The sequence below is a fragment of the Mustelus asterias genome, chromosome 1 (assembly GCF_964213995.1).
Source record: "Mustelus asterias chromosome 1, sMusAst1.hap1.1, whole genome shotgun sequence".
NCBI lineage: Eukaryota > Metazoa > Chordata > Chondrichthyes > Carcharhiniformes > Triakidae > Mustelus > Mustelus asterias.
Window position 1 is genome coordinate 95,435,572 of NC_135801.1, and position 23,671 is coordinate 95,459,242.

At 43.3% G+C, this 23,671-nt stretch overlaps 1 protein-coding gene across 3 annotated transcripts in view; it reads right to left on the bottom strand.

The window, feature by feature from the left end:
- dhx15 (DEAH (Asp-Glu-Ala-His) box helicase 15) overlaps positions 1–23,671 on the bottom strand; it is a 131,365-nt gene that overhangs the window by 106,994 nt on the left and 700 nt on the right. Inside the window, exon 1 of one of the 3 annotated variants that reach the window (XM_078215485.1) lies at positions 23,339–23,469. The exons of the other annotated variants lie outside the window; for them this stretch is intronic. Coding sequence (XP_078071611.1) covers positions 23,339–23,352 — 14 coding nt within the window. The 5' untranslated portion in view covers positions 23,353–23,469. Of the gene's footprint in view, positions 1–23,338; positions 23,470–23,671 lie in introns of those variants that run through there. 3 annotated transcript variants of the gene reach the window in all.

Below are 23,671 nucleotides of genomic sequence, written 5' to 3' on the forward strand. Positions count from 1 at the left end.
ACCTTCCTCCAACCGGAAAAACACCCATTTATTCCGACTCTTTGCTTCCTGTCGGATAGCCAGTCCCCAATCCACTTTAACACACTACCCCCAACTCCGTGTGTCCTAATCTTCTTCAGCAGCCTTTTATGGGGCACCTTATCAAACGCCTTTTGGAAATCCAAAAACACCGCATCCACCGGTTCTCCTCCATCAACCGCCCTAGTCACATCTTCATAAAAATCCAACATGTTCGTCAAGCACGAGTTTCCCCTCATGAATCCATGCTGCGTCTGATTGATCGAACCATTTCTATCCAGATGCCCTGTTATCTCTTCTTTAATAATGGATTCCAGCATTTTCCCTACTACAGACACAAACTCAATTTACAGAATAATGGTTGGAATGCGAACACTTACAGGTAATCAAGTCTTAAAGGTACAAACAATGTGAGTGGAGAGAGCATTAAGACAGGTCAAAGAGATGTGTATTGTCACCAGACAGGACAGCCAGTGAGACTCTGCAAGTCCTGGCAAGCTGTGGGGATTACAGATGGGCCTTCACGACACACAACGGTGCAGAGTCGTGTGACATGAACCCAATATCCCAGTTGAGGCCGTCCTCATGCGTGCAGAACTTGGCTATCAGTTTCTGCTCAGCGACTCTGCGCCATCGTGTGTCGTGAAGGCTGCCTTGGAGAACGCTTACCCAAATATCAGAGGCCGAATGCCCGTGACCGCTGAAGTGCTCCCCAACAGGAAGAGAACAGTCTTGCCTAATGATTGTCGAGCGGTGTTCATTCATCCGTTGTCGCAGCGTCTGCATCCTCTACGGACAAGCCCTCCGTATACACAGGATCTGCTCGGATGAGGAGGATCGCAACAGACACCTCCAGACACTGAAAGATGCCCTCATAAGAACAGGATTTGGCGCTCAATTCATCGATCGACAGTTCCGACACGCCACAGCGAAAAACCGCACAGACCTCCTCAGAAGACAAGCACGGGACACGGTGGACAGAGCACCCTTCATCGTCCATTACTCCCCCGGAGCAGAGAAGCTACGGCATCTCCTCCGGAGCCTTCAACATGTCATTGATGAAGACGAACATCTCGCCAAGGCCATCCCCACACCCCCACTTCTTGCTTTCAAACAACCGCACAACCTCAAACAGACCATTGTCCACAGCAAACTACCCAGCCTTCAGGAGAACAGTGACCACGACACCACACAACCCTGCCACAGCAACCTCTGCAAGACGAGCCGGATCATCGACACAGATGCCATCATCTCACGTGAGAACACCATCCACCAGGTACACCGTACATACTCTTGCAACTCGGCCAATGTTGTCTACCTGATACGCTGCAGGAAAGGATGTCCCGAGGCATGGTACATTGGGGAAACCATGCAGATGCTGTGACAACGGATGAATGAACACTGCTCAACAATCACCAGGCAAGAGTGTTCTCTTCTTGTTGGGGAGCACTTCAGCGGTCACGGGCATTCGGCCTCTGATATTCGAGTAAGCGTTCTCCAAGGCGGCCTTCACGACACACGACGGCGCAGAGTCACTGAGCAGAAACTGATAGCCAAGTTCCGTACACATGAGGACAGCCTCAACCGGGATATTGGGTTCATGTCACATTATCTGTAATCCCCACAGCTTGCCAGGACTTGCAGAGTCTCACTGGCTGTCCTGTCTGGAGACAATACACATCGCTTTAACCTGTCTTAATGCTCTCTCCACTCACATTGTTTGTACCTTTAAGACTTGATTACCTGTAAGTATTCGCATTCCAACCATTATTCTGTAAATTGAGTTTGTGTCTTTATATGCCCTGTTTGTGAACAGAATTCCCACTCACCTGAAGAAGGAGCTTAAGGCTCCGAAAGCTTGTGGCTTTTGCTACCAAATAAACAAAGAACAAAGAACAATACAGCACAGGAACAGGCCCTTCAGCCCTCCAAGCCCGCGCCGCTCCCCGGTCCAGGATTGAATCCTGGATCCCTGCCCAATTTTCCAGCCTATCTACATACCAATATCCTATCCACCGAGCTGTCCCTCACAGCTACGATGCTTTGTTCATTACAACCTATTAACTATCCCCCACCCCCCCATTCCAGACCATGTGATCTCCAGGGAGAGGCGAAAACCCAGAGTGAAAAACCCCAGGGCCAATATGGGGAAAAAAAATCTGGGAAATTCCTCTCCGACCCCCTGAGGCGATCGAAACGAGTCCAGGAGATCACAATGGCCCTGATCGGAAAATGCTTCCCAACCCTAGTCATTTCCACTTCCACGAACACCATATGAATTCCCTGCCCCCGAGACAGGTTCCCTACTATCCGCAGTCTCGCTCTGTACTGGCACCAGCAAGGTGATCATAGAATGAAGCCTTGAAACGAGAAACAAGGAACAATTAGCCCGCGCCGCTCCCTGGTCCAAACTAGACCACTCTTTTGTATCCCTCCATTCCCACTCCGTTCATATAGCTGTCTAGATAAGTCTTAAACGTTCCCAGTGTGTCCGCCTCCACCACCTTGCCCGGCAACACATTCCAGGCCCCCACGACCATCTGTGTGAAATATGTCCTTCTGATATCTGTGTTAAACCTCCCCCCCTTCACCTTGAACCTATGACCCCTCGTGAACGTCACCACCGACCCGGGGAAAAGCTTCCCACCGTTCACCCTATCTATGCCTTTCATAATTTTATACACCTCTATTAAGTCTCCCCTCATCCTCCGTCTTTCCAAGGAGAACAACCCCAGTTTCCCCAATCTCTCCTCATAACCAAGCCCCTCCATACCAGGCAACATCCTGGTAAACCTCCTCTGTACTCTCTCCAAAGCCTCCACGTCCTTCTGGTAGTGTGGCGACCAGAACTGGACGCAGTATTCCAAATGCGGCCGAACCAACGTTCTATACATCTGCAACATCAGACCCCAACTTTTATACTCTATGCCCCGTCCTATAAAGGCAAGCATGCCATATGCCTTCTTCACCACCTTCTCCACCTGTGACGTCACCTTCAAAGATCTGTGGACTTGCACACCCAGGTCCCTCTGCGTCTCTACACCCTTTATGGTTCTTCCATTTATCGTGTAGCTCCTCCCTACATTATTCCCACCAAAATGCATCACTTCGCATTTATCAGGATTGAACTCCATCTGCCATTTCCTTGCCCAAATTTCCAGCCTATCTATATCCTTCTGTAGCCTCTGACAATGTTGGACTTTAACCTGGTGTTGTTAAACTTCTTACTGTATTTACCCCAGTCCAACACCGGCATCTCCACATCACAACTAAGCATGACAGGGATGCTTTCAGACCTGATATTCTATCATTTCCTGGATGTTACTTAAAATGTCCGAGAATTCTGACAATGCTGACTGCAATATGCTTATAGATCCTTACAGTTTGCAGTGAAATAACAAAGTACAATTAAAATTGAGAAAACTATCAGAGGGGATAAAGGGGAAAACTGGATGTCAGAGTCAAACTATACAGAAGAGGCCTTTTGGCCCATTGAGTCTGCACCAATAAAACTACACTAAATCTCCACTAATCCCAATTTCCAGCACTTGGCCCATAGCCTTGAATGTTATAACATTTGAAGTGCTCATCCATGTACTTTTTAAAAGGGTGAGAGGTCTCCTGACTCTACTACCCTACAAGGGAGTGTGCATTCCAGACTGCCACCATCCTCTAGGTGAAGAAAGTTTTCCTTAGGGGGAATAGCTGCTTCCCTATCCACCCTGTCCATTCCCTCAATTTAATACATCTCATATGTGTTCCCAGTACCCTAATGCTCAATCAAGTCCTCCCGCAGCCTTCTCAGCTCCAAAGAAAAGAGCTCTTTTGAAGAGAGCCTATCCAGCCTCTCTTCATAGTTCAAATGCTCCATCCAGTAGGAATCCGTTGAATGACCTCTGGACCCTCTCCAGTGCAATCACACCCGTCCTATAGTGAGGCGACCAGAATTACACACAATACTCCAGCTGTGGCCTAACCAAAGTTTTGTACAGCTCCAACATAACCTCCCTGTTCTTATAATCTATGCCACGACTGATAAATGCAAGTGTCTCACATGCCTGCTTAGCTACCCTATTAACTTGTCCTGCCACTTTGAGGTCTGTGGACGATCACCCCCAAATCCCTCTGAGCTTCCGAGTGTCCTGCCATTCATTAAATACTCCCTTGTCTTGATACTCCTTCCAAAGTGCATCACCTCGCACTTTTCAGGGTTAAATTCCATCAGTCACTGATCTGCCCAACCCATCTATACCTTCCTGCAGCCTAAAACCTTTTCCTCACTACAAATACCTGCCAATCTTTGTGTCATCCGCAAACTTACTTATCACTCCCCCTCCCCCACCCACCCACATTCTCATTTATATTGTTTACATACATCACAAACAATAAGGAAACCTAGCACTGATCTGTGGTACACCATCAGCTTCCAGTCACACAAACAGCCTAATACCACCACCTGTCTCCTACCACTAAGCCAGTTTTGGATCCATCTTGCCAACTTACTCTGGCTCCCATGCACTTTCTCCTTCTTTATCAGTCTCCCGTGTGGGACCTTGACAAAAACTTTGCAAAATTCCATATAAACTACATCAACTGCACAACCCTCATCTACACACCTCAAAAAATTCAATCAATTGAAAAAATATCAAAGCCATGCTGACTATACCCGATTAGAAGTATTATCCACCAAGTATAGAAGAACAAATACACACAATGAGGAAAGGAAGGGCAACAGCAGAAAAGGTCTGGTCAATGACAATGGAAATGCTGTGAGGAATAAAAGCAAAATAAAATTACATAGGATATTACTGAAGATATACTGTACAAAAACTGTCCATTTGGCCCAATCAGTCCAATTTGGTAACTAAAGTAAGCATGAACAAGTTGTTCGGGGGGGGGGGGGAAGGAGGAGAAGAAGAAGAAGAAAGGTGGGGTGCACAGAGGCAGAATGAAATGATAAGAAGTTTCACATAATCAGGCACTGGCAAGTAAATAACAGAGTCCAGATGGATTCCAAAGAAGTCCTCGGAGGTGGTGGCGTCGTGGCATTGTCGCTGGACGAGTGATCCAGAGACCCAGAGTAATGCTCCGGGGATCCAGGTTCAACTCCCACCGTGGCAGAAATTTGAATTCAATAAAAATCTGGAATTAAAATTATAATGATGCCCATTGTCAACTGTCATAAAGACCCATCTGGTTCACTAATGTCCTTTAGGAAATCTGTCATCCTTACATGGCCTGGCCAACATGTGACTCCAGACCCACAGCAATGTGGTTGACTCTAAAATGCCCTCGGGGATGCGTAATAAATGCTGGCCCAGCCAGCAACGCCACATCCCATGAATAAAAAAAAACCTGTCCTTTCCACATTTTATTGGGGAGTATTAAATAAGGAAGTAGTAACAAAGAATCAAAACGTTAATTAGCAAGACATCAAACTTTACAAAAGGAGCACAGGGACAATCCAGATAAATGACAGAATTGAGCTTGACATCTATTGTGAGTTATGTGTAAGAATGTATCCTGAAACAGTGATAAGGAAGCATCTAGTAAGGAAAGGTAAATCACTGTGGATTACACTCTGAATTCTAGACACAACATTGAAGTGTAGTTATCTTCCCGTAACACATTGATGAGGTTATAATAAATACACCCGACTTCACAACAGAATGGACATTGCCTCTCCCAATGTTTCTTCTGTTCCTGCTTAGTTCCAAATGTTATATCTGAAAACACTCAGTATATTCACACTACCTGGAAATCAAGCTTCATGACAGTACATCCTTCTTTTCCAAGACTTACAAACTGGAACTCTAGCCATCTTCCTTTCTCCCTACCGTGTGAGATTTTCAGTAGCCAAATCCAGCACCATGCCATCTCCACATTAATTTACCATCAATTCTCTTTCAGCCCAGTCGGATTTACTTGACAGCTGAACAAGTCACTGCTCTGGCTTATTTCTTCCAGCAAAATTAAGACTCTCAAGTTCACATGCTTATTTAACAGTGTATTCACTGTATTATGTAGTCAATGCCACAACCAGTTGGGTGTTCTTCAATCCATGAAAATGTTGTGTAAAATTAACTGTGGCACAGAAAGTGTGAACATGATTTCCCAAACATTGCACTAGTTACTGAAAAAGTACAAAGAACAGTTCAATACAGCACAGGAACAGGCTACTTTGGCCCACCAAGCTTGTTCCGATCACGTTGTCCTATCGAGACCAACGGCCTATATCCCTCTATTCCCCACCTGTTCGTGTGTCTATCCAGGCAAGTCTTAAATGCCATGAACATGGCTGCCTCAACCACCTCACTTGGAAGTACATTCCAGGGCCCCACCACCCTCTGTGTAAAAATACTTTCCACGCATATCTCTACTGAACTCCCCCACACCCTACCTTGAACTTGTGCCCCCTTGTAATTGTCATTTCTGCCCTGGGAAAAAGCTTCCACTGTTCACCTTATCCACGTCCCTCAATTTTATAAACTTCTATCAGGTCGCCCCTCAGCCTCTGTCTTTCCACGGAGAACAATCCGTTTATTCAATCTCTCCACATAGCAAATACCCTGGTAAACCTTTTCTGGATTCCCTCCAAAGCCTCTACGTCTTTCTGATAATGTGACGACCAGAATTGGATAGTATTCCAAATGTGGCCTAACCAATGTTTTATATAACTGTACAATAATTTACCAACTTTTATACTCGATGCCCCAGCCAATGAAGGCAAGCATCCATATGCTTTCTTCACCACCTTTTCCACCTGTGCTGCCACTTAAGGATTTGTGGACCTGTACTCCCAGATTTCTCTGTGTCTGTACTCCTGATCGTTCTGCCATTTATTTTATAGTTCCCACCTGAATTGGATCCACCAAAATACATTAAATTCCATCTGCCATTTCTCTGCCCAAGTTTCCAGCCTATTTATATCCTGCTGTCTTCTGACAAATGTTCATCATTATCCACAACTCCATCAATCTTAGTATCATCCGCAAACTTGCCAATCAGACCAGCTACGTTTTCTTCCAAGTCATTTCTATATATTACAAACAACAGAGGTCCCAGCACTGATCCCTGCAGAACACCAATAGTTACAGACCTCACTTCAGAAAAACATCCTTCCACCGCTACCCTCTATGGCCAAGTCATGTCTGACACCATCCTTCCCTCGTCAATCATTTTTGTCACCGCCTCAAAAAACTCAATCAAATTAGAGAGAGATGACCTCCCTCGTACAAAACCATGCTGTCTGTCGCTAATAAGACCATTCAGTTCCAAATACGTATAGATCCTATCCCCAAGAATCTTCAACAATTTCACTATCACTGACGTCAAGCTCACTGGCCCATAATCACTCGGGTTATCCTTGCTACCCTTCTTAGATAATGGGCTAACATTGGCTATCCTTCAATCCTGTGGGACCTCCTGTGGTCAGTAAAGAAACAAAGATTTTTGTTAGAGGCCCAGCAATTTCCTCTCTCGTCTCCTTCAGTAATGTGGGATACATGCCATCTGGCCCTGGGGATTTGTCTACTTAATGCTTTTTAATACACTTAACACTTCCTCCCTCGTAATGATGACTTGCTTTAGAGGGTTTGCATACCCCTCCGAGATATCAATCAAGGTGTTCCTCTCCTTTGTGAATACCGATGCAACGTACTCATTAAGGATCTCACCTGCTCCCTTTGGTTCTACACATAATTTCCCTCGTTTGTCCTCGAGTGGACCAACTCTTTCTCTAGCTACCCTCTTTTTCCTAATATGTATAAAATACCTTGGGATTCTCCTTAATCCTGCCTACCAAGGACATTTTGTGACCCCTGATTGCCTTCTAAACTCCCCGTTTGAGTTCTTTTCTCCTTTCCCTGTATTCTTCTAGTGCTTCATCTATTTTTTCTTGCCTAGAGCTTATGAATGCATCCTTTATCTTTTTGACTAGACTCGCAATTTCCCTGATCTTCCACGGTTCCCAAATTCTGCTTTTCCTGTCCTTTTTCACAGGCACATACCTATCCTGCACTCCGATCAACTGCTCCTTAAAAGACTCCCACATGCCAGATGTGGATTGACCCTCAAACAGCCTAGCCCTCAGATATACAGCTCAAATGAAAAAGGGCCACTGAAAGTTAAACAGTTCCACCTCTGCTGGGACAAACTATGAGGATTGAATTTATCTTACTGGGGCTTACTTAGGAACCCAGGTCTCTAAACTGCTTAAACAATTTCCAAGTCAGTGTTATTAAGCTATCCATTGGTGTTCGCCTGAGTTTACATTGCACTAACAAAATTTTTCCCAAGTGTGAAAAGCAAAAAAAAATTCCAGCACTAAAAAACACATTCAAATCAAAACCAATCACTGATTAACTTCCTTACACCAACAAAAACAAGGGCATGGGCTGGATTTTACAGTGTGTTAGTGCTATAGTTCCCATAACCCCTACCCATCCCCATCAGCTAAAAGGTTGGTGGTTGGGAGTGTGTGCATGCGTGCGGGGGACCGGGGGGGGGGGAATATACTGGCAGCAGTGGCATGAGACCCCTAAATGGCCATTAATTAGTCACTTAGGGAGCTCAGAAGACACGAGTATGGGCATCGTCTCCCTCGCCTCCTGTAAAATTTCAAACAGGTTAGAGCAGGTGGCTAGACCACCCGCTGAATTGGGAGCAGAACATAATAGGCCATCTGGTGATCAGACTTGCTCTAACTGTACAAGAGAAATCACAAGACTACAGATTCTCATTTTAGACTTCTACAAAAAGCAGCAGAGCAACAAACCGTAATATCTTCACCAGCATACCTGCACACCATCTTTAACTAAACCTTGCACTAGCATTAGGGTACTGGGAACACATATGCCTAGCCAGGGAGGGTCAAGGACCACATGCCAATAATGCTACTGTTGCACAAACACACCGAGTGATAATCTTAAATTCATTTCAATGCCATGATCAGTGCTGAATCCTGTAAACAACAGTTCTGGAAGCCAAAGCTAGCTAGTTCAAAAATCAAAATTTGAACTGAAAACACTTTGAATTACTGAATATTTTCAATTAAAGAGAGCAGAACATGAAAATTCCGTAAACCCACAATCTGCCTTCACTGAATCTCTAATGGCATTGCTGGCATAAATCACTCCCACAAGTACAATGAGAAGACAGAAATTCCAGCCTTTTACTGAAACCAATCCGAACCAGGGAGTACTTTTCTTTTATTCCTTATGAGGATGGTGGGTCAACTTATAGGCAATATATGCAATCAGTGGGTCACATTTCTCTATCCTCATCAAGATTATATTCTTATCAGAGTACAGGCATCGCTAGCTAGGCCAGTATTTTTATTAACGATCCCCAATTGCCCTCAAGGTGGTGGCGGTGAGCTGCCTTCTTGAACCACAGTTGTCCACACAATGTAGGTACACCCACAGTGCTGTTCGGGAGGGACTTCCAGGATTTTGACTCAGCAACAGTGAAGGAACGGCGATATATTCCAATTCAGAATGCAGCGTGACTTGGAGGGCAATGACATCTGCTGCCGTTCTAGGTGGTTGAGAGCAGGGTTTGGAAAGTGCCTTTGAAGAAGTCTTGGTTACTGTTGCAGCGCATCTTGTAAATGGCACACACCACTGCCACCAAGGGTCAATGCTGGATGGAACGAATATTGGATCGGATGCCAATCAAGTGGGCTACTTGTCCTGGATGGTATCGAGCTAGAATGTTGATGCAGCTGCACTCATCCAAGCAAGTGGAGAGTATTCCATCACATTCCTAACTTGTGCTTTGTAGATGGTGGACTGGCTTTCAGGAATCAGAGGCAAGTTCCTCACCACAGAATTAGCGGCAGTATTTATATGGCTGGTCCAGTTCTGTTTCCAGTCAATGGTACCCAATTTACCTCTAGGTCAGATCTTTTGTCCATGCTTGAATCAAGGCTGGAATGAGATCTGAGTGGCCGTGGCGGAATCCAAATCGAGCATCGGTGAGCAGGTTATTGCTGAATAAATGCTGCTTGACAGCACTGTTGACAACACCTTCCATCATTTTGCTGATGACCAATAATAGACTGACAGGTGGCAATTGACTGAGTTCGATTTGTCCTGCTTTTTGTGGACAGGACACACATGGGAAGCTTTCCACATTGCTGGTAGATGCCAGTGTTGTAGTTATACTGGAACAGTTTGGCTAGGGGTGTGACAGGTTCTAAAGAATAAGTCTTTGCAATATCCAATACCTTCAGCCATTTCTTGAGATCACATGGAATGAATCAAATTGTCTAAAGAATGGAATTTGAGATGCTGGCGACCATCAGGAGGAGGCAGAGATGGATCATCCACTCGACAATTCTAGCTGAAGATCAGCCTTATCTTTTGCACTGGTGTGCTCGGCTCCTCCGGCATTGAGGATGGGGATGTTTATGGAGCCTCCCCTTCCAGTGAGTTGTTTCATTGGCCACCAGCATTCACAACTGGATGTGGCAGAACTGCAGAGGAGAGCTTGGATCTGATCCGTTGGTTCGGTTGTGAAATCGCTTAGGTCTGTCTATTACTTGCTGCTTGGCACATAACTAATCCTGCATTGTAGCTTCACAGGTTGACACCTCATTTTTAGGTATGCCTGGTTTTGCTCCTAGCATGCCCTCCTGCACTCTTCATTTAAAGTAAAAAGTAAAGTTTATTTATTAGTCACAAGTAAGGCTTACATTAACACTGCAATGAAGTTACTGTGAAATTGCCCTCGTCGCCACACTCCGGCGCCTGTTCAGGTCAATGCACTTAACCAGCGCGTCTTTCAGATTGTGGGAGGAAGCCGGAGCACCCGGAGGAAACCCACACAGACACTTGAAGGACGTGCAAACTCCACACAGACAGTGACCCAAGCCAGGAATCAAACCCGGGTCCCTGGCACTGTGAGACAGCAATGCTAATCACTGTGCCACCGTGCCACCCCTAAGCAAAGATGAACTCCCAACTTGATGGTAATATGAGAGTGGGAGATATGCCAGGCCCTGAGGTTACAAATTGTGGTTGTATGGAATTCTGCTGATGGTCCACAGCAGCTCATGGGTGCCCAGTTTGAGTTGCTAGATCTATTGAAACCTCCAGATGAAAAGGATCAGTAAAAGGCTGATTTTAAATTGAACTTGCTTCTTGATCTTGTTCCAATAAATTATAGTGGATGACGCGTTGAACATGCCTTATTTGTGCAGTAAATGCCCTACCTGAAACAAAGGGCCCCACCTCCAAATCCTGGAACTCCCTAACAGCATTGTGGGTGTACCTATATAACCTGGACAGCAATGATTCAAGATGGCGTCTCACCATTACCTTCGCTGGGTCAATTGGGATGCGAAATAAATCATAGAATCCCTCTAGTGCAGGAGGCGGCCATTTAGCCCATTGAGCCTGCACCAACAACAATCCCACCCATGCCCTATCTCGTAGCCTAATGAATTTACCCTACTAATCCCCTCATACTAAGAGGCAATTTATCATGGCCAAACCACCTAACCTGCACATCTTTGGACTGTGGAGGGAAACCAGAGCACCTGGAGGAAACTCACGCAGACACGGGGTACAAACTCCATAAAGACAGTGACCGGGAGGCCGGAATTGAACCCAGGTCCCTGGAGCTGAGAGGTGCTAACCACTGTACTACTAGTGTAGCCAGCGATGCCTGCACTCCAGGAACTAATGAATTTTTTTAAAGTTTGAGGAACAACATAACACTGGTTAAGGCTGCCTTTTCCATCAATTCTGACTATCGCGCCACCAACACAACATCCATTCAGATGCCAACCAATATCCTCTTCTCCCAGTTCACATCTACAACAGCAAATTATCACTAAAAACATAAGCATCTTTAATTTGTACCCAGCATTATTAGTCTAACAACAGCTGCATGGTCTCAATGCTACTGAAAATCAAGGTTATGTCCATGCAGCATTCACGCAATCTGCGCTTTTAGGACTTCAACCTGATAAATGATATACAAGTTCATTCAAACCCAGAACATTTCTAAGGCCGTATTCTAAAACTGTCCAAGTACACTCCAGCCAGACCTTCAATCACTACTTTTACATACGGGGGCAAGCAGATGTGAGTCATCATCAGCAGAGTGAGCGCAAGAAAATACAGGTGCTGCCCTGCCCATTTTAAGGGCGGGGATTTAATCTATTTATTTCTATTCCATCATAGGATCATCACTGCTTCAATGTCCAAAAGTATGTGGCCAAGTCTGAGTTGTTCCTAATGTCCATTTATCGATGCAACTCAACAGTGGTTTTAATTATATGCTTAATATGGCCATTTACACAAGATTATTATACAGGACACAGAATGGCCGATCCAACCTGCTTACAGAAGTGAAGGTGCGGATGGGTCTTTAGAAACTCTTTGCGATTGGTGTTGATGTTCTACTATCAACATTTGACATTAAATTGAATGGTAGAAACATTCTCCACCGTTGGAAGTGTCTATCTCAGAGGAAAATAATCTTAAAGGCAAGACCGTTCAGGGCAGATGTTGGGAAACATTTCCTCACATCAAAGAGTAGCTGAACTATTTTCCACAAAAAGCAGCAGATGCTAGCTTAATTCAGAACTTTTAATCTGACATGCTGATTCTTACTAGCCAAGGCTAATAAAAGGATATGCAGCCAAAGCAAGTGGATGGACTTCTGATGCAAATGAGCCAAGATTTTGCTGAATGACAGAATAGGGTCAAGAGGCAATTCCATGTGGGTTCTCTCTAATCAGTTAAATTCTGCCTCCTCGACATATTTAAGGTAGAATATCCTTTCAGAATGGACATGACTGGGCTGTTTGGGAACAGGTGGTTTGGCAGGAAGGTGGATTGGGGAAGGTGACAGCAGAAGAGGAGCAGACCATGTTATTCTTAGGGAACCTAAAGGAGCCCCCAAAAAAAACTTTAAACCCCTCTTCTGCTGCACTGTCACGTTTTATTACCAAAATGGGAAGAGCTTTGTTGGAAGCATGAAATTGGGATGGCATTTGCTTGAGTTTTATGGGTTTATTCACTTCATAAAATTTTCCAAGTGGCAGAATAGCATTGCAATGCTGTTAACATTGACCTGCTCCAAGCATTCCTATGACTATGACCTTACTTTATAGATTCCAATATTTTCTCGATGACAGGTTTTGGACCAACAGGTCTATACTTTCCTTTTATCCCCACTCTCATATTTCTTGAGCAAAAGACTTACATCTGTAATTTTCCAATTGAAAGAGACAATTTATAAATTGTGCACCCTTGAGAGGATTGAAGCATCTGCAAATTTTTCACCGACTTCCTATAAAACCCCAGAGGGGAAACCATCAGTCCTAGGGATTTGACAGTATTTAGTGCTGTCATGAGACTGTCTCTGCCTCATCCTGATAACCCTACCAAAATATAGAATCTTAGCATTGGTTTTGGTAGCCAGTTAACTCAATTGGCTAGATGGCTACAATGTGGTCCGGAACAACATCAAGTATGGGTTCAATTCCGAGGCAGACTTGGGACCTGCCTCCTTCAACTCAATACCGACACCTCTGAGGCAATGGCAAACCACCACTGAGGAAAAAAAACGGTTCAACATGAAGCATCAGCAAGCGAACAGCCTTCAGGCACAGCACACATGAATGAATGAGCAGCTGTGTTACATTTCTTCTCAAATCCAACATTGAATTCAGTCATATTATCATCACTTCTAGTTAATAATCTATCACAGTATAGAAACATTTAATCAAATCCGACTTGCTGAGTCAACCATTTTCGTCAAAAAGCCGGAACTTACAAGATGGAGAAGCCAGATCCTGCAACTGCTAGGAACTGGACACCTGCCTGGCCTTAAGCATCCCCCAAGTATTCAAAGCACGGTCATGCATGATTTACAGGTGACAATGCACAAGATCACTGAATGTTATATCTATTATTTTACAGTGTTAAGCATTTTTCAGCAGTCTCCTCTCATCTAAAAAGACATATTTCCAGCATTTTAAAAAATATATTATATCTTTAAGGATTCCATCCTTCTCCTACACCAATCAGTCTACTGATCTCTGGACTTGTTTTACATCACATTACTTTCAGCCAGTCCTCTTGCTGTAGTTCCCTTTTCCAATGAATTATTATCCGGTGTCCCAAAAAAATCAGAAGGTCCCAAAAACCAGAAAATCCCCATTTCTGACATACGTTTGCTACCAAGCTTCTCAGATAATGGGTAGCTGTATCTGTAACAGTGCCTCTACTATCTGCACCTTAATGTGCAATATAATCCAACTGGACTATGGGCATTTACATATCTGATCAAATCATAAATTAAAGTTTTATTTTATGTTTTAATAAAAAGTTAACGGAAAATGGCATGTTTTACCACAAGCGGATATTGAGGCTCCAGCTATTGTAATGAAGTGCCACATCAACAGTAGTTGTAAAAAAATAAAAGCTTATGGTATAGGGGGTAACATATTGTCATTGATAGAAGATTGGCTGGCTAAGAGCAAGCATAAATGGGTCTTTTTCAGGTTGACAAGACATAACGAATGGTGTGCCACAGGGATCAGTGCTGGGACCTCAACTGTTTATAACCTATTTAAATGACTTGGATAAAGGGATTGAAGGGATGGTTGTCAAAAAGGGACGATACAAAGATAGATGGGAAAGTAAGTTGTGACGAGGACATGTGGTTTGCCATTGGGCGGCACGGTAGCAGAGTGGTTAGCACTGCTGCTTCACAGCTCCAGGGACCTGGGTTTGATTCCCGGCTTGGGTCACTATCTGCGTGGAGTTTGCACATTCTCCTCGTGTCTGCGTGGGTTTCCTCCCACAGTCCAAAGATGTGTGGGTTAGGTTGATTGGCCATGCTAAAATTGCCCCTTAGTGTCCTGAGATGTGTAGGTTAGAGGGATTAGTGGGTAAAATATGCAGAGATATGGAGGTAGGGCCTGGGTGGGATTGTGGTCGGTGCAGACTCGATGGGCCGAATGGCCTCTTTCTGTACTGTAGGGCTTCTATGATAAGGAGGCTACAAAAGGATATAGATAGGTTAGGCAAGTGGGCAAAGATTTGGCAAATGGAGTATAATGTGGGGAAATGCGAAATTTCCATTTTAGCAGGAAGAATCAAGCAGTATATTAAATAAATGTGAGAGATTGCAGAGCTGAGGTGCAGTGGCATCTGGCTGTCCGAGTGCATAAATTACTAAAGACTAGTATGCAGGTACAGCAAGTAATTAGAAAAGCTAATAGAATGCTTTAATTTATTACAACAGCAATGGAATACAAAAGTACTCCCATTGTACAGGGAACTTAGTGTGACTGCATTTGGAAAACTGTGTACATTACTGGTCTCCTTATTTAAGGGAAGATGCAAGTGCGTTGAAAACAGTTCAGAGAAAATTTATCAGAATAATACCTGGAATGGGAGAGTTGTCTTCTGGGGAAGATTGAACAGGCCCACTGGAGTTTAGAAGAGTAAGGGGCAACTTGATAAAAATAAAGATCCTGAGGGGTCTTGACAAGGTGGACGTGAAAAGGATGTTTCCTCTTGTCAGAAAATTTAGAGCTAAAGGTCACTGTTTAAAAATAAGGTGTCACCCATTTAAAACAGGGATGAGGTGAAATGTTTTCTCTCAGAGGGTCAGAGTCTTGGGAATTCTCTTCCTGAAAAAATGGCAGAAGTCGAGTCTTTAAATATTTTTAAGGCAAAGCTGGACAAATTCTTGGTAAACAAAGGGATGATAGGTTATCAGTGTTGGCAAAATGCAGATTTGAGATTACAATCAGATCAGCCATGGTCTTATTAAATGGTGGAGCAGATTAGAGGGATCAATGGCCTACTCCTTACTCAGATCCGATTTTAACAAGGGAATTGTTTCAAATGTGTGGCTCAAAACACTGCTACCTGCATCCTGTGATGAAATTATGACTCATAAGCACGGTATACTATTCTCAAATCATTTTCTTCCAAGGCCTCATATCAAACTTGTTTGCTTTCTAAATGTTCTCTTCCTCCAATAATCTGCAGGTTTTTAAAAATGGTATTTTGAGGGGTCTAATCCAACCACTGCATCTCCATTCACATCCACTTTCCCTATCCTTTTCAAATTGGCCTTACCCACAGCTATGCTTATCTTTGCAATGGGTCACAATCCCATACAATAATGTCCTCAAGGAAACTTCCAAACACATTAATTTATCAATAACATGTTAGCGAAGTTATACAGCCGACAATATATGCCCAGTTCTTCAGACCATCAACTGCGGAAAATTACCGCAACACAAAATAAGAATCTATAAATACAAGTGATGTATTTTGCACATTAACAGAAGTCAAAAGTAAAGGTGGCTCTGCCACAATTCTAGAATTCTACCAGTTATTTCCTCTCAAAATCAACTTTACCTTAAATGAATGTTTAATGGTCAATCTAACCCACCGACATCAGTCTGGTCCCTTGATTTTTAAATTCTCCACAAAATTCTCCATGTTAACTGTGCCAACGTAACCCAGATTTTTTTAATGTTTGAATCATCTCCAACTCAACACGTTGAGTTGGAGATGAATCTATTCTATTCAATGGGCAAAATCCAAACTTCAAAGCCTTTCATAGAAACCAAGTTCCAATACTGCGACTTTGAAAAGGCCCGATTTAGATTCAAATTAATGAACATAGGCATATCAGCGAAAGAAGTAACAATTGGTTTCTTCTTTGTAGCTACAGGCTGTGTACACAAATGAGATGCAGAGCACAAATAAGTTAAACTTTAATAACCAATTCTAACATTTAATGGCCGCAACAATAATTAAAATTATTTATTGCACTGATGCAACAATTCACTGAAAGCACTGCTCTTGCTGAGCCACCAAGTGTATGATAGAAACCTTTTACTGCACTGAGCTTCAAGAACACAAAAACCTGTGACAACACTTCAGCACTTATTAAAACTTCAACAACTGTGAGACTGTAATGAGATATTTAAAATTGGCAATAAACCTTGGAACCTTGACTCAATGTATAGCTTGCAACTGAGCCACGTCAGGTGTTGAACTCCAGCAACATGAACCACGCAATCTCGGCTACCTTCAGTGCAGTATTCAGGACTGTTGCACTTTCAAAAGTTCCGTCTTTCAGGGTTAGATATTTTCCATTTACACTGCACCATTTCCTTGGTGAAAAGCACTAAGATGCTTCACAGGAATGTAATCAGACAAAACGTGATCCGAAGGTGCAAGGCCACAGAAGAATTTGAACACACGGACAAGAAGTTTAAATGAGATGCTGTTGCACTGGGAACCAAACGAGCATAGGGATGTTGGGTGAAGTTGACTTGATGTATCTCAAGATACACGCTGAGGTTAGGGACAAACTGAAATGCAGAAGGTGAAGATGGGAGGCCAACTTGGATGATTTTGAAAGAGTTAAGTCCGGTGATAACAGACGCATAGACGAAGGTTCAGTACCAAAGTAAATGTCACCGAGTTGTAAGTGGACAGTTCTGGACGAGAAGGGATTTGTGGCCAAAGATCATGTTAAACTACGTCATCAAGTGCTCTCAGGGGGCATAAAAGATTGCAAAGCACACTAGAAAGAGAGATGTTGTCGTGTCTAATCAATATTTAGACCTCAAATCAACATTATAGCTATTTGTGGCACTTTGATGTGCATGAACTTATCCCCCTCCATTACAACAGGAACTACACTTGCATTTTGTGATGCCCTGACATTGTGAAAGATGCCATATCAGGTTAAAGAAGTTAATTTGTTTGAATATTGTACAATGTATTATTTAAATATGTTCTCCGTTCACTATCTCAAATTGTAACTACAAGTACAGCACCTGTGTTAAACAGAGTGGCAATATGGTGCAGAGTGGGAAGGAGTTGTGGATTTATGTCTCCGGTATTGGTGGTGGTTTACATACACTTTAGGCAGTAAGTATTTAAAATTTCAGGCTGAGTGCAGGTTAGTATGTAGAAAAGAAGAAAAAAAACCTCAAAACGGTATATATAAATAAGCTTGACTAAGCTATTGGGATAGTGGGCAATGAGACTACCTGGAGGGAAAAAACGCATCTGCAGTCAATATCTCAATCTCCAATGTCTCCGGCTCAAAGTCATTGAGCTGACATGCAAAATGGAGACCATACAACGCGAGAGAGAGAAGGAAGAGTACCTCAGTTGCAACTTGTAAAGGTGCAGGTTCAGAACAGGGTTGGTATGACCAATAGTGCACAGAGTAAAGGAAACCCAAATGAAATAGAGAACAAGACTCTTCAGAAACTGATCCTATCAAATGGGTATAATTAAGTTGCTAACATAAGGATAAATACTGTTGGAAGAGAGCACATGGAACACAAAGCACCTTGGAGCAGGAAGAGGAGGGTAAATCTAATGTGACAGTTGAATCCCATTTTTCATAAGCAAGACTGACATGGTATCTGGCAGACATTGCAAACTGACGCAAAAGTATACTGGAGAGCTATGGAGAGGATCCTAGAGGAAGGCAGCTCAGGAGGAAATGGTAGCATAAATAATACTTCACAAATAAGTGGAGTGAGAGCATTCAGAATTTGTGCTTTAGGTACTACAGGTAAAAGAAAAACCAAAAGATGTCAGGTAATTAAACCAGGAGAAAGAATTAAGAAATATTAGAGCAGAAGGACAGGTTAGTGTGTAGCCCAAAGATATGTTCTTTACACTAATGCTTTAAATAGAAGGACCAAATGAAATTAATTACAGGCACAAATTCAACTTGGAGGATATGACATGGTAGCCCCGACTGAGAAATGGCTTCAAAACAGGACTGGGAATTAAATATACCAAATTGAGAGGGCTATCGGAAAGATAAAGGAAAAGGATGTGGAGAAGAGTAACTTCAATGACAAAAGAGGATACATGATGATGAAAACAGGTAGTGTAGACTTTATGGGCAGATTTAAGAAATACAAAATGACTTAGGGATACAGAGGGAGTTGCAAACAAACTTGATAACCACTGTAAGGTGGCAGATTGTAAAAATGTGGAAATTAGACGAATATACAGCAAAACAAGAGAGGGCTTGTGTTTTTTTAGTATTCATAGATTTTAGATAAGCAGGCTGGCTAATGTGTTTTATTCTCTTCTACCTTAATGGCCAACATAAAATACCTGTTACCGTTTGGCATCTCTGCCATTTTTTAAATTCCCCATCATTATTTCTCCTGTCCCAGCCTCGAAGAGACATAAACTTGCTTTCACGTTCACTTCCTTTCTTCATCTACCGCCACACCTTTTATCTAATTTCCCACTCTGCCAATTCACCTACACAACTGGTTAAGTTCAATATGCTACTTTGAAAAGACTGCAATGTAAATTCACTGTAATGATCGCTGCGATTTAACCTTTGAAGTCCAAAAAGCAGATTACACAAACTAAGTTCTCTGGAATGCAGAGAGGTTAATCTAATAAGAGTTTTCAAGATAGATGGGGGACAGGCAAGGTAGTTAGTAACAATGTCTGCTGGCCAGAGGATCTAGGATTAGGGAAGATAGTTCTGACACTGATTTTCATACTTTCATGAGCTGAATTGGGAAATACTTATATACATTAAGGGTAGATGTCTCTTCCACAAATGATAACTGATGCTACATTAATTGTTCATTTTAAATCAGATCTTGACAGGATATGGAGCAAGGATGGGCATGTGGAACTATGACCTAATTGAACGGCAGAACAGACTAAGTAGCCTCTCCCTGTTCCTATGCCAAGACCTTTTGCTCCCCAAGGACAATTACCTCCCCAAATCTCACCATTTCTTTCTCCTCCAAAAGCTCCTTAAAACTTAGTTCAGGTTTTTGGTCATGTCATAAGTAGCTCCTTCCGTAGTTCAGTGCCAAATTGTGACCAGCACCTTTTCTGAGAAGCAACTTAAGATGTAATGGCTCGTTTTTAATCTACTTGCATGAATAATACTTCTGACGTTAGTCTTTGAATTACATTTCACCAGTTTGCATCTACATCCCCTTGCCCTGCAATCATGATCCAACTTTAATCCAATGCCAATTTCAACTTTCCCATTCATCCCTCTTCATTCATCTGGTTAAGTCCAAATTTTTCTAACCTTTCTTCAGAAATGAAATGTTTTGACACTGAAGATCAGGCCATCTATGATTCTTTGAGGGCTTGGATGCCTCCTTTTCATATTAATGATAAAAACTGAACACACAACTTGAAAGTATGTTCCATTAATTCAGTAACTAAGTGTCATGGAGGTTTACAGCATGGAAACAGGCTCTTTGGCCCAACTTGTCCATGCTGCCCCCCTTTTTTTAAAAACCACTAAGCTAGTGCCAATTGCCCGCATTGAGCCCATATCCCTCTACACCCTTCTTACCCATGTAACTGTAAATGCTTTTTAGAAGACAAAATTGTACCCATCTCTACTACTACCTCTGGCAGCTTGTTGCAGACACTCACCACGCTCTGTGAAAAAATTGCTCCTCTGGACCCTTTTGTATCTCTCCCCTCTCACCTTAAACCTATGACCTCCAGTTTTAGACTCCCCTATCTTTGGGAAAAAGTGTTGACTATCTAGCTGATCTACGCGTCTCATTATTTTCTTCTTCCCTGCTGTCAGACTTTTGAATGGACTTGCCTTGCATTAAGTTGATCTTTCTCTACACCCTAGCTATGACTGCAACACTACATTCTGCACTCTCTAGTTTCCTTCTCTATGCTTTGTCTGAATAGGGCGCAAGAAACAATACTTTTCACTGTATGTTAATACATGTGACAATAATAAATCAAATTTTTTATAGACGTCACCCACAAGTCTCCTACGCTCCAGGGAAAAAAGTCCCAGTCTATCCAGCCTCTCCTTACAACTCAAACCATCAAGTCCCGGTAGCATCCTAGTAAATCTTCTCTGCAATCTTTCCAGTTCAATAATATCCTTTCTATAATAGGGTGACCAGAACTGTACAATGACTTATAGATTTGTTTTACAGACCTCATTCAGATCAGTTTCAACATCTCCTTGAGCCTTGCAAGGAAGGTTGGAAGCTGTGGAGGCTCTGACCTAAAACTTCCAAACCTCCTTAGAAACAGGGGTGGTGCCAAAAGACTGGAGATTTGCAAATTTACACTCTTGTTCAAAAATGATGCAAGGATAAGCCCTGTGACTAACTACAGATCAGTTAGCTTAACCATGGTGGTTGGAAGGGTTTTAGAAACAATAATCCAAGACAAGAATCAAGTTATTTGGACAAACGTAGATTAAGGCAAGACAGCACTGATTTGTTGAGAGCAATTCTTGTTCAACTTGATCTGAGTTTTCTGATGAAGTAACAGAGAGGGTTAATGAAGGTAATGTCGGTGAAGTGGCGAACACAGACTTCCTAATGCTGTTTGACAAAGTGCCACAGGCTTGCCAGCAAAGTTGAAGCCCATGGAATAAAAGAGATAGTTGCAGCATGGATATGAAGTTGGTAGAGCGAGAGGAAACAGACTAGTGATGAACACTTGTTTTTTCAAATTGAAGAAAAGTATTTGGTGGGGTTCCCAAGAAGTTATTAGGACTACTGTTTTTTTTAAATCTATAGTAATAACCTAAACTTGGGTGTACAGAGCACAATTTCAAAATCTGCAGATGGCACAAAACTTGATTTTCTCTATTATTTCACAGGAAGTGAGGGTCACCAGCAAGGCCAGCATTTGTTTCCTATTTCTTTTTGCTCTTGAACTGAATGGCTAGCTTAGCCATTTCAGAGAGTAATTAACGAGTCAACCACATTAGTTTGGGATCTGGATTCACATGTGGCCAGATAAAGGGTGGCAGATTTCCTTCCATAAAAGACAGTAGTGAGTCCGATGATAGTTTCATATTCACCATTAATGAGGCTAGCGTTATATTCCAAATGATTTTTTTGAATTAAAATTCCACTATCTACCCTTGTAGGATTTGAACCCACGCTCCCAGAGACTGGGCCTCTGGATTACAAGTCCAACAACATCAATGCAATGCCACTAGGGGCATAAAATACAAAAGCAAGGTGAACCTTCAGAACACTGGTTTGGCCGCAACTGGAGCAGTGTGTCCAAGTCTGGGCATCAAACTTTAGGAAAAACGTAAAAGCATTGGATTGGGCACAGAAAAGATTTACAAGAATTGCTTCAGGGTAAAGGACTTCAATTAAGTGGATAAATTGGAGAAGCTAGGGCTGTTCTGAGGAGAGGATTGAGAGGTGTTCAGAATCATGAACAATCTGAAGAGAATAGATGGGGGAAAAAGATGTTCCCATTGTCAGAGGGCATGCTGGGGATCTAAAATGATTGACAAAAGAACCAGAGAAGATATAAGCAAAAATCTTTTAAAGCAGCAACTGGTTGGGATGTGGAATGCAATGCATGAGAATGATGTGGGGGCAAATTGGACAGTTAAGAGAAAAGATTTGCAGGGCTATGGGGAAGAGGCAGAAAAGCAGGGCCAGGTGAGTTACTCTCAGAATGCTGGCATGGATATGATGGACCAAATAGCCTCCCCTTACGTTATAACAATTGCGATTATCTATAATCATAGCTGAGTCTGTTAACAGCCAGCGATCAGTCACTGTGATAAATGGTATTTGGGGAAAAAACACCAGGAGAGAGATTTTCTTGGAGTTACACTGCAAAAGTCAATACCTTCGGAAAAGGAGAGAAAACTGCAATAAAAATAACAGGTTCTGGAAAATTATTTCAATCCAACTGGTTCAGGACACTGATCTGGGGCACTTTGGTAGGAGTTAGATTGTCAAGAAAGGCCTAGCCAGCAATCATGTGGCTTTTCTTGGGGGGAGGGAGGGGGGTAAACACACCTTTTCACAAACGAAATAAATATAAAAAATACCAGTAACTGCACTTTATCTCTCATCATCCCATCTCCCCACTTGTGCCCAAACCTTAAAGTCTCTGAAAAGCGAAGAGGAGTGACAGCCATTCTGTGGCTCTTCTAGAGACATTCAGGACGCACCTACACAGGAGAGATAACTTCGAAAAGAAACAGTTAGTAAATGTTTCGAAACCTTTACTCCCCGCCTGGCGTTGCGCATGAGGAGAGGGGGGGGGGGGTACTTCAACGCCGCATTCCTGCCCCACCACCTCCCGGTTACCCTGCAGAAATCCCCTTCAAATAATCCCACCCTGGAGTGGCCTCGGAAACGTGGCCCAGCCATGTGCAGACAGAGGCGCACACACACACACAGAGCAGCGCCTATGTCTTCCCGAGGCTCCTTGTCTTACACAACCGAGCAGTAGGCGCTAAGAGAGCAGCGGGAAGCCCTGCTGCAAGACACGGCGGCGACGGTTACCTGAGACGGGACATGAGCAGGAAAGGCCGATGGCACCCGGAGACAGAGAGAGAGAGAGAGGTTACCGAGGTGGGGGTGGGAAGAGTTTCGCGGGCCCTGGGCCTCCTCCACCACCACCACTCGCTCGGCTCGGCCGCTCTTTGGGCGACTAACGCGAAAAAAGGGGGAGAGAGAGAGAGAGGGGGGGGCGCAGAAACGGAACAGCGGAGGAGCCCACAGCCGCCCCCTTCCGCTCGGCTGGGCTGGGCTGAGCTGCCCCCCTCGGCTGGAAGATTTACCGCTCTCTTCTCCGAGAAGGCCGCTGTCGCCGGCAATACACGGGGGGGGGGGGGG